This window comes from Bombina bombina, chromosome 3 (genome assembly GCF_027579735.1).
Source record: "Bombina bombina isolate aBomBom1 chromosome 3, aBomBom1.pri, whole genome shotgun sequence".
Lineage (NCBI taxonomy): Eukaryota > Metazoa > Chordata > Amphibia > Anura > Bombinatoridae > Bombina > Bombina bombina.
The window spans coordinates 34,998,955-35,011,071 of record NC_069501.1 but is presented as its reverse complement, the minus strand read 5'-3'; the positions used below and the strand labels follow the sequence as shown (position 1 = coordinate 35,011,071).

At 37.2% G+C, this 12,117-nt stretch overlaps 1 protein-coding gene across 1 annotated transcript in view; it reads right to left on the bottom strand.

Annotated features, from left to right (window-relative positions):
* HAO2 (hydroxyacid oxidase 2) overlaps window positions 1-12,117 on the bottom strand; it is a 197,292-nt gene that overhangs the window by 36,017 nt on the left and 149,158 nt on the right. Inside the window, exon 6 of the mRNA XM_053705774.1 lies at window positions 5,067-5,225. Coding sequence (XP_053561749.1) covers window positions 5,067-5,225 — 159 coding nt within the window. The remainder of the gene's footprint in view (window positions 1-5,066; window positions 5,226-12,117) is intronic.

The following is a 12,117-nucleotide window of genomic DNA, read 5'->3' as shown; positions in this document are numbered from 1 at the left end:
ATATTGGATATATAAACTCCAAACTATGTTTCCCTCTGGTCTCAATATGAATATGGATCTAGCAGCCTTCTAATATTCCATTATATCAACATGGTATATTAATCATATCACCCCTCCATTAGATTGCATTATTATCGCTGCATTATTATTGCTACACTGATAACTATTTTAGTTTACTACTTTCTTCCGCACTAATTATGTCATTATTACTTTGATTTGATATCACATATATCTTATAACGCAATTTTTATTGTAACATCCAGATTATCCTATATAATCACTTGTAGTTTTAGTTTACAAACTACCATTACTACATCTCAATTTTAGATAAATACTTATATCGATTCAGTTACACTAGATATTACACTCTCTACTACAGATTTATTGTTGTTACCACCATTTAACCTCCATTTGCTCAGAGCACATACACTGAGTCTAGAGGATATTATGTCCTTTATATTATTGCTCATTCTACACACACTTTACTTTTTTACACACTCACACTTATACTTTTAGGTATTTTAGAGTTTACACTCATTAGAGTAGATGGTAAATCGTTTCTAATATAAATTGCATATATCCACCTAGTTTGATGCATAATATAAAAGGATGTATTTTCAGTTTTATTTTAATGAATTATTTTTATACATATTCATATTGTGTAACTTTTATATTTTTATTATAGTATTAGTTTCAAGCATAAATTAAATAATGTGACATTATGATATGCAAATCGATGGAATCATAGCCAGCTACTTAAAGGGACACTGTACCCAAAAAAATTCTTTAGTCATTCAGATTGAGCATGAAATTTTAAGCAACTTTCTAATTTACTCCTATTATCAAATTTTCTTCATTCTCTTGGTATCTTTATTTGAAATGCAAGAATGTAAGTTTAGATGCCGGCCCATTTTTGGTGAACAACCTGGGTTGTCCTTGCTGATTGGTGGATAAATTCATCCACCAATAAAAAAGTGCTGTCCAGAGTACTGAAACCAAAAAAAAAGCTTAGATGCCTTCTTTTTCAAATAATGATAGCAAGAGAACGAAGAAAATTGATAATAGGAGTAAATTAGAAAGTTGCTTAAAATTGCATGCTCTTTCTTAATTGCAAAAGAAAAAATTTGGGTACAGTGTCCCTTTAACCCTCGATAGTTATCAGATCCTAAATTTGTCACTGCCTAAATAACATCACTCACACTTTTTTTTATATGTGTTAGAAATAAAACATTTGTTTATGAGACATATCACATGTCCACCCGAACACTTTTTGATATTCTTTAAACATTTTTAATAATGTAAGTGATATAATCTTTACCCAATTAAATCTCAGTTCTATATGAACAAGTACTGGCTATAGAATAACAAAGTAACAACACACCAATATATTTAATAAACCTTTTGAATTCTTTTTGCAATTCATGCCATCATTATCTAGTTTTGGTAACAATTCATTTTATTTTATTCCCATGTTTATGTCACGATGTTTAATGATGTCTTATTGTCTGAAACTTTCTTTTAATGTATATACAATCCCTATGACGACTTATAGAGGTGTTGTTTTTAACTTGAATTTTGATTGGTTAGGATTTCTTTTAAATGTCCAGCAGCTTGTGTTAGAAATATAGCCTGATGAAATGGTGCTGTGACACCGAGAAACGCGTTGCTATATGCCCACCTGTTTTATTCAATATTAAATGGTTTTAATCGCTGCTGCCTGGAACTTTTTATATATTGGGTATATCCCATCTTAACAGTTACTGCCTAATTGGAATAATCCACATCTAGCTACCCCCTTTTCCTGACAGCAATTACTTCCACTTATCTGAGCAATGCTCTTGGAAGTTTGAGCGACACCCTCAAGTGGAGCTGGTTGTCATCACAGAGTTTACCGCTATATGTGGTCTGCTGCTGCTCGTTTTCCCTGAGTGGATTATTTTGTTGCCGCTGCACGAGAGAACTGCCCCTTTGTGAGAAATCATGTTCCAGAAGAATTTGGCTCTGTGACTGTGTGAGATCTTCCTTCCACGGACCCGGTCACATTCCTGGGAGTATCGCTGAGGGCAAGTCTGTTGGGCAACTTTTTGGACCTGATTCGACTGATTTGCACTATCTATGTGCTTTCTACTTTGTAAGTAGCTCCGATCCCCCCTGTCCCTTTGCTCTTTTTTGCTACAGTTACTGAAGTGTCTGGCTAGACATATCAAGATCAGCTGTCTGCACGTTGTTCAAACTATTGGAGATCCGTGGGATTGACAATGTTGACGTTAACACCTTAGCCTATACCGTATTTGGTGATATAGTCACTATTTGCACTATTTGCCTTACTTAGTTATGTACTGTTTGCTTTGTATTATTATTATTAGTAGTAATATCATTATTTTATCTTGTTTTTTGCCATTTCTTGGATTTGTATATAGTCACATATATTTTGTTGCATTTGGCACCTCTTATAGAAGTCTGTTATACCCTTTGTTTTGGTGCAAGCAGATTTCTATTTTCAAGCAATTATAAGTTATTCACAAAAATTTTGGCTGACCGTTTGGCTGGTGTTTTCCCTCACTTGACCAAAACGGTTTTGTGAAGAATCGTTCGTCAGTTACAAATATCTGTAAAACAGTTGCTGTTAACTCGTACTATTGGCAATGAAAACAAGATAAAAACATTGTGGATTTGGCGCATGCCTGCCTTCTTGCCCAGGAGGCAAAGAAACCATTTGATAGGGTGTAGTGGGATCATCTCTACACCACCGTAGATCAGTTTGGCATTGAGGGATACTATCTTATTGTGCTTCACCCTATGGCATCTATCCTTATCAATGGTGTTGTTTCTCCATCTTTTGCTTTGTAGAAGGGAACTAGACAGGGGTGCTCCCTCTCAACTCTCCTACATGACCTCACCATAGAGCCATTGGCTTTTTAGATTTGCCAGAGAAGAAGGCCTATGAATTGGACTCCAGCAGATACATGTATCCTTATATTCTGATGACCTCCTACTATATATAGCTAACCCTAGACTACACATTCCTAAGCTTATGAATATAATTGATAGATTCAGAAGTTTTACAGGATACAAAATTAACATTGATAGGTCAGAGGTGATATGGTTGCTCAACAATAATCAATCCTCTATTTCAAAAACGGCCCTTAAGATTACAGATGGTACATTTTAAATATTTGGGCATTTTCCTAGACGTTAACCCTTCCCTCTTATACAGTATAAGCTTATTATTGATACTGTGATTCAAACACACAAAAAGCTAGAATCAGCTCCCATTATTATAATCTGATCAAAATCACAGCCTTTCCAAAATTGTTATAACCATTACACATTCCGCCCCTTCTATTAACATGTAAGGATGTTCAGGTTATCTCAAATAACTTTATCTGGAAGAGGAAGAAAAATGTATATGGGGAATTAAATTGGTGTTACCAGCTGAATCAGAAGAATTGGGTCTTCCAAATATTCAGTGGTATAATTGGGCAACAATCAATAAAATGGTAATCCATTAGTTGACATAAACCAATCATTTTGGTGTAATTTCCTTAAAAAGACAAATTCTACATCCCTTTTTATACACCTTACTTACCCCACACGTCAATGACCTCTCGTCAGCCTTACATTAGTAATAGCATTGTTTAGGGATCCTTTAAAGGCCTGGACTAGACTTTGAAAGAAATGGGCTATACAGAGAGAAGTGAAAAGATTTCTGCCACTACAATGTAATCCTAGGTTCCTCCCAGGGCTTACTACGGGAGTATTTCGCCAATGGCAACTTATCACATCTGTTTCACATTTATTGAACTCTGGGATAATTTTTTTATACATTTCAATACATAATTAGTTTAATATCTCAAATAGAGCCAAGTTTGCTTATAATAAATGCAGACATTGGGGCATATTTATCAAGCTCAGTATGGAGCTTGATGCCCCGTGTTTCTGGCGAGCTGCAGGCTCGCCAGAAACAGCAGTTATGAAGCAGCGGTCACAAAGACCGCTGCTCCATAACCTGTCCGCCTGCTCTGAGCAGGCGGACAGACATCGCCGGAAATCAACCCGATCGAGTACGATCGGGTTGATTGACACCCCCCTGCTGGCGGCCTATTGGCTGCGAGTCTGCAGGGGGTGGCGTTGCACCAGCAGCTCTTGTGAACTGCTGGTGCAATGCTGAATACGGCGAGCGTATTGCTCGCCGTATTCAGCGAGGTCTGTCCGACCTGATCCGCACTGATGGATCAGGTCCGACAGACCTTGATAAATTGGGGCCATTATGTGTGCACACAATTACTAAGTGGCTCACTAATATTGACAGACTTTGCATACTTGTGAAGCAGAGTAATCATTTCATATAGCCAATATATAAATTGATACCTGCGCAGCACACACTATCAATCGTGCAGCAAGCATTGACCAAATGCGAATTTAAGAGACATCAGGTTCACAGAAGAGGTAATAATACAAAGCTTTACTAGGGTCAGAGAGGCAACCCTGCTGATATAATGGAGGCACATACCAAGTTAGTACACCAAGCATATATTACACCCAGACAGCATGCTAAATGGGTACCAGGGGCAATTTACACTTGTGCTAAGTGTTCAGCAACTTGCATTCACTTCTAGTTTTTCAGTTGAATCAGTATGATTAGTGCATTGCATATTCTGAGACAAAGTTTCTAGCTTATATTTGGTCCTTCAGTGTTAACATGCTTAGAGAATGCTGTGAAAACTGTGAGACAACTTCAGACATGCCTAAGTACCCAGCATATAGGTGATTCCTTCAAGAATAGAAAAGCTTCCCAGGAGGCATCTCATGATGCTGGTTGACAAAATGCCAAGCATGTGCAAAGCTGTTTTCAAGGCAAAGGGGGACTACATTGAAGAATTTAAAATCTAAAGTAGTTAATAAATTAATAAATTGTGGCCACTGCATAGTTCCGTTTGTGTTATATTATAGGTTTATGGTTTTAACATTATTCTAAAATATGTAAAATAGTTATAATAAAGAAAAAAAACTTCTGGTGACCCATGTCACACACTACATATGTAATAAAACACAACGTATCACACCTTATATGTCAGACCCCACACTATGGGCCTCCCGATGAACACACACTTTGCTCCAAGGGCCAGCGCCTTCAGCACATCACTTCCGGTCCGAATCCCTCCATCTACGTATACCTCGATCCGACCCTGTACTGCTTCCACAATCTCAGACAGAGCATCAATCTGTAAGTACAGGCATCAAACAAACAGGCAGATTCAGTTAAACTTAAGTTGTACAGATATATAGTATATATATATTATAGGGAGCATACTGTATAGTAACAGGTTACAGAAATATACAGAGACCAATGTTATCACAGCACTTTACATTGATAAAAAAATCTAAATAAATAAATAAATGCAATTACAGTAAAATGTGTAGATATTTGTACCAGATCTCTTTATACTTTTATTGTATAAAAGGTTCAATGTCATTAAATTTGTCACCCCAGCCTTGTTAAATGCCACCCCCTGCTTGCGCATGGCCAGTCACGTGCATAAAGGGGCTGTTAATCATCCCAAACCGCCACACTTTAGTTAGCGGAGAGCTAAAGTAGTGGTCTTAAAACCGCTGCTACTTAACTAGCGTTTCAGGCTCGTGTGACACTGGGATTCTATAGCTGCTATCACAGCTTGATAAATGGAGCCCTAAAAGTATTTCAAATGGAAATGCGCACACATCTATTTCAGTTCTGAATGTTATGTCTCTTTAAAAAAAATATAAGTTTTGAGTTGTACATCAAATGTATTGGTAACAAAATGGTGACTACACACAACTAAACAATAACAAATCACATTTATAAATTGTCAGAGGACAAAATTCATTCTCTGTTTTAAAATAATGAAAAAAATAATCACCTAGTAACAATAAGGGGAAATGAAGCTGGGATAAAGAGAGATAAAAGGATTTGGTGCCATAATATGTAATATTAATAGTCTCTCTGGTTCATATTAATGGTGACAGTAACAGGCAGAAGATAACGTTCTTCATTACTCCTGCTAATCTAACCATAATGCCCTATAATAATCAGAAAGGCTAACTATAAACCATAAAAATATGTCTCACTTTTATTTTAGAGGGACGTGAAACACAAAATATTTCTTTCATGATTTGGATAGAGAATATAATTTTAAACAACTTTTGCAGTTTACTTCTATTATCAAAGTTGCTTAGTTCTCTTGGTAACCTTTGTTGAAAACCATACCTCAATAGGCTCAGGAACTGGTAGCTAGCTGCTGATTGGTGGCTGCACATATATACCTCTTGTCATTGGCTTACTGATGTGTTTCAGCTAGCTTCCTGTAGTGCATTGATGCTCCTTTAATAAAGGATACCAAGAGAATGAAACAAATCTGACAATAAAGTAAATTGCAAAGTTGTTTAAAAATATATGTTCTATCTGAAACATAAAATAAAAAAATAAAAGTTTACATCCCTTTAAGGCTCAGCTGAAGGCATCTACCCCAAAGCTGGCTCAGTCCCTTTTAAATGACATAACCTATAAACATTTTAATCCTTAAACTTAAAGGGATAGTAAAGTCAAAATTAAACTTTCATGATTCAGATAGGGCATAACATTTTAAAAAACTTTCCAATTTACTTTCATCATCAAATTTGCTTTGTTCCCTTGGTGGTATTTTTGAAAAGCCAAACCTAGCGAGGCTCAAACTGATTTCTAAACCGTTGAAAATCGCATCTTAGCTCAGAGTATTTTGAAAGTTTTTCATAGTTAGACAGTGTTAGTTCATGTGTGTCATATATATAACATTGTGCTCACTCCCGGCAAAAGTAAAATTTTGTGGTGTAACATACGATCCGCCGGGCAAAGTCCGACACAGATCGATGCTTACGTCACCTCAGATGTTCCGAATGCGAATTCGGCACTATCTGACTACTTTAGCTAGTTAACAAAATTCTACCAGGTACGCTCGCCACTATTCCGGCCCAGCGTACCTGGTTTTCAATCCACCGCCCTGGAGGCGGCCGATACCATAGGAATCAATGGGAGTCTGAAAGCAGCGAGTCCCCCCAAGTCTAAACACCCCTAATCTGCCACCCCCTATACCGCCACCACCTACATTATACTTTTTAACCCCTAATCTGCCGCCCCGCCAACGCCGCCACCTACATAAAGTTATTAACCTCTATCCTGCCCCCCTACACCGCCGCCACCTACATTATAATTATTAACCCCTAATCTGCCCCCCCTACACCGCCGCCACCTACATTATACTTATTAACCCCTAATCTGCCACCCCCTACACCGCCGCCACTATATTAAATTTATTAACCCCTAAACCTAAGTCTAACCCTAACACCCCCTAACTTAAATATAATTTAAATAAATCTAAATAAATATTCCTTAATCAGAAAAAAATCTGGACACAGTCTAGCCCTCTAAGCCTCTCAAAACAGACTGAGATCTCCCCAATCAGTCAAAAGGAAACAGCAAGTTGATTTTTATGAGTGGCGCTACCAAGCTGAGGATACACTAACGGCTAGATTTAGAGTTTTGTCGGTAACGACCCGCGTAGCTAACGCTGGCTTTTTTTCCCCCGCACCTTTTAAATACTGCTGGTATTTAGAGTTCACAGAATGGCTGCGTTAGGCTCCAAAAAAGGAGCGTAGAGCATAATTTACCGCCACTGCAACTCTCAATGCCAGCGGTGCTTATGGACGCGGCCAGCTTCAAAAATGTGCTCATGCACGATTCCCCCATAGGAAACAATGGGGCAGTTTGGGATGAAAAAAAACCTAACACCTGCAAAAAAGTAGCGTTCAGCTCCTAACGCAGCCCCATTGTTTCCTATGGGGAAACACTTCCTATGTCTGCACCTAACACCCTAACATGTACCCCGAGTCTAAACACCCCTAACCTTACACTCATTAACCCCTAATCTGCCGCCCCCGCTATCGCTGACACCTGTATATTATTTTTAACCCCTAATCTGCCGCTCCGTACACCGCCGCAACCTACATTATACCTATGTACCCCTAATCTGCTGCCCATAACACCGCCGACCCCTATATTATATTTATTAACCCCTAATCTGCCCCCCACAATGTCGCCGCCAGCTACCTACAATAATTAACCCCTAATCTGTCGACCGGACCTCACAGCTACTATAATAAATGTATTAACCCCTAATCCGCCTCACTTCCACCTCAATAACCCTATAATAAATAGTATTAACCCCTAATCTGCCCTCCCTAACATCGCTGACACCTAACTTCAAGTATTAACCCCTAATCTGCCGACCGGACCTCACCGCTACTCTAATAAATTTATTAACCCTTAAAGCTAAGTCTAACCCTAACACTAACACCCCCCTAAATTAAATATAATTTAAATCTAACGAAATAAATTAACTCTTATTAAATAAATTATTCCTATTTAAAGCTAAATACTTACCTGTAAAATAAACCCTAATATAGCTACAATATAACGAATAATTATATTGTAGCTATTTTAGCATTTATATTTATTTTACAGGCAACTTTGTAATTATTTTAACCAGGTACAATAGCTATTAAATAGTTAATAACTATTTAATAGCTACCTAGTTAAAATAATTACAAAATTACCTGTAAAATAAATCCTAACCTAAGTTACAATTAAACCTAGCACTACACTATCAATAAATTAATTACATAAAATACCTACAATTATCTACAATTAAACCTAACACTACACTATCAATAAATTAATTACATAAAATACCTACAAATAAATACAATTAAATAAACTAACTAAAAAATAAAAAAAGAACTAAGTTACAAAAAATAAAAAAATAATTTACAAACATTAGAAAAAGATTACAACAATTTTAAGCTAATTACACCTACTCTAAGCCCCCTAATAAAATAACAAAGCCCCCCAAAATAAAAAAAAATGCCCTACCCTATTCTAAAATTAAAATAGAAAAGCTCTTTTACCTTACCAGCCCTGAAAAGGGCCTTTTGCGGGGCATGCCCCAAAGAATTCAGCTCTTTTGCCTGTAAAAAATAACATACAATACCCCCCCCCCAACATTACAACCCACCACCCACATACACCTAATCTAACCCAAACCCCCCTTAAATAAACCTAACACTAAGCCCCTGAAGATCATCCTACCTTATCTTCACCACGCCGGGTATCACCGATCGGTCCAGGCTCCGAAGTCTTCATCCAAGCCCAAGCGGGGGCTGAAGAGGTCCATGATCCGGCTGAAGTCTTGGCCCAAGCGGGGGCTGAAGAGGTCCATGATCTGGCTGAAGTCTTGATCCAAGCGGGAGCTGAAGAGGTTCATGATCCGGCTGAAGTCTTCTATCAAGCGGCATCTTCAATCTTCTTTCTTCCGGATCCATCTTCATCCTGCCGACGCGGAACATCTTTCTTCACTGACGACTTCCCGACGAATGATGGTTCCTTAGAGGGACGTCATCCAAGATGGCGTCCCTCGAATTCCGATTGGCTGATAGGATTCTATCAGCCAATCAGAATAAAGGTAGGAAAATTCTGATTGGCTGATGGAATCAGCCAATCAGATTCAAGTTCAATCCGATTGGCTGATTGGATTAGCCAATCAGATTGATCTCGCATTCTATTGGCTGATCGGAACAGGCAATAGAATGCAAGCTCAATCTGATTGGCTGATTGGATCAGCCAATCGGATTGAACTTGAATCTGATTGGCTGATTCCATCAGCCAATCAGAATTTTCCTACCTTAATTCCGTTTGGCTGATAGAATCCTATCAGCCAATCGGAATTCGAGGGACGCCATCTAGGATGACGTCCCTTAAAGGAACCGTCATTCGTTGGGAAGTCGTCGGTGAAGAAGGATCCTTTAAAGTGGTTCCAAATACTCGTATGTAAGACCCGTATTTTCCAAATGGGTCTTAAAGATCTATTGCTTTGAACGGATTCTTTCTATCCTTGATTATGTTTATTCACACCAGCAGCAGCTGCACAGGAAGTAAATGGGATGGGAACACAGCCAGGTAAGTCTGCCTAACAGCAGAGTTTCTAGCCTGCTCACCTGTACACATCTGAGACTTTCAATTAACCTTTTCACGCTACACAGCAGATTCACAAGGTTTCACAGGGTTGAACTGGGTACTCCCTATTATACGGACATTATAACCTTACTTTAAAGGATTCAATATCATCTATTGAAATTTGATATCACATTGGGACATTCAAGTTTCACTACGAATATTATTTGTTTTGAAATCGTTCTATTAAACAGTCACTTAAGCTGGCAAATATCAAATGTAAATTGTTTTTTTATTTTGCACTTTGCACAAAGTTATTTCTCTTATCTAGGGAATCATCTGGGTATTATATTAGCAATTTTTCAGCGTAAACGAATGAATTGCTTTTGAATAGGATTACATTTTTAACTTAAGTTCATATTAGTTGTGGCCACAACTCGTTATTGTTTTTATATGTTTCAATATATATTTTTTAATACCAATATAGTAAATATTTGACATTGGTCAACTAAATAAATACACTATTTTTGTACATCTTACTCTATGTGATTTATTATACATATATACTTATTAAGTATACCCAAAGCTAAATAGCGCCATTTAGAATTATTTGAGTGCTTATTGACAGTGCGATACATGGTAACTAGTAAACATACAGACTTATTTAAGTCATTTTATAAAAACTTAGTGTACCCTCAGCTTGGTAGCGCCACTCATAAAAATCAACTAAATAAATATTCCTATCATTAAATAAATTATTCCTATTTAAAACTAAATACTTACCTATAAAATAAACCCTAAGATAACTACAATATAACTAATAGTTACATTGTATCTAGCTTAGGGTTTATTTTTATTTTACAGGCAAGTTTGTATTTATTTTAACTATGTAGAATAGTTACTAAATAGTGATTAACTATTTAATAACTACCTAGCTAAAATAAATTCAAATATACCTGTAAAATAAAACCTATCCTATGTTACACTAACACCTAACACTACACTACAATTAAATTAATTCCCTAAATTAAATACAATTAAATACAAATAAATAAAATTATCTAAAGTACAAAAAACAAACACTAAATTACAGAAAATAATAAACAAATTACAAGATTTTTAAACTAATTACACCTAATCTAATCCCCCTAAAAACAGCCAATAGAATGCAAGCTCAATCCTATTGGCTGATTGGATCAGCCAATAGGATTGAACTTCAATCCTATTGGCTGATTGCATCAGCCAATATGATTTTTCCTACCTTAATTCCGACTGGCTGATAGAATTCTATCAGCCAATCGTAATTGAAGGGACGCCATCTTGGATGACGTCACTTGAAGGAACCGTCATTGTTCAAGAAGACATCGGATGAAGAGGATGCTCTGCGTCGGATGTCTAGAAGATGGAGCCGCTCCGCGCCGAATGGATGAAGATAGAAGATGCTATCTGGATGAAGACTTCTGCCCGTCTGGAGGGCCACTTCTGCCCGTCTGGAGGACCACTTCTGCCGGCTTCGTTGAGGACTTCAGCCCGGTTGGGTGAAGACTTCTCCCGGTAAGGTGAACTTCAAGGGGTGTGTTAGGTTTTTTTTAAGGGGGTATTGGGTGGGTTGTAGAGTAGGGTTGGTTGTGTGGGTGGTGGGTTTTAATGTTGGAGGGGATTTGTACTTTTTTTTTACAGGTAAAAGAGCTGATTACTATGGGGCAATGCCCCGCAAAAGGCCCTTTTAAGGGCTATTTGTAATTTAATGTAGGGTAGGGCTTTTTTTATTTTGGGGGGGGGATTTTTTATTTTGTTAGGGGGATTAGATTAGGTGTAATTAGTTTAAAAATCTTGTAATTTGTTTATTATTTTCTGTAATTTAGTGGGGGGGGTTTGTACTTTAGATAATTTTATTTGTATTTAATTGTATTTAATTTAGGCAATTAATTTAATTGTAGTGTAGTGTTAGGTGTTAGTGTAACATAGGTTAGGTTTTATTTTACAGGTATGTTTATATTTATTTTAGCTAGGTAGTTATTAAATAGTTAATAACTATTTAGCAACTATTCTACCTAGTTAAAATAAATACAAACTTGCGGCGGTGTAAGGGGGGG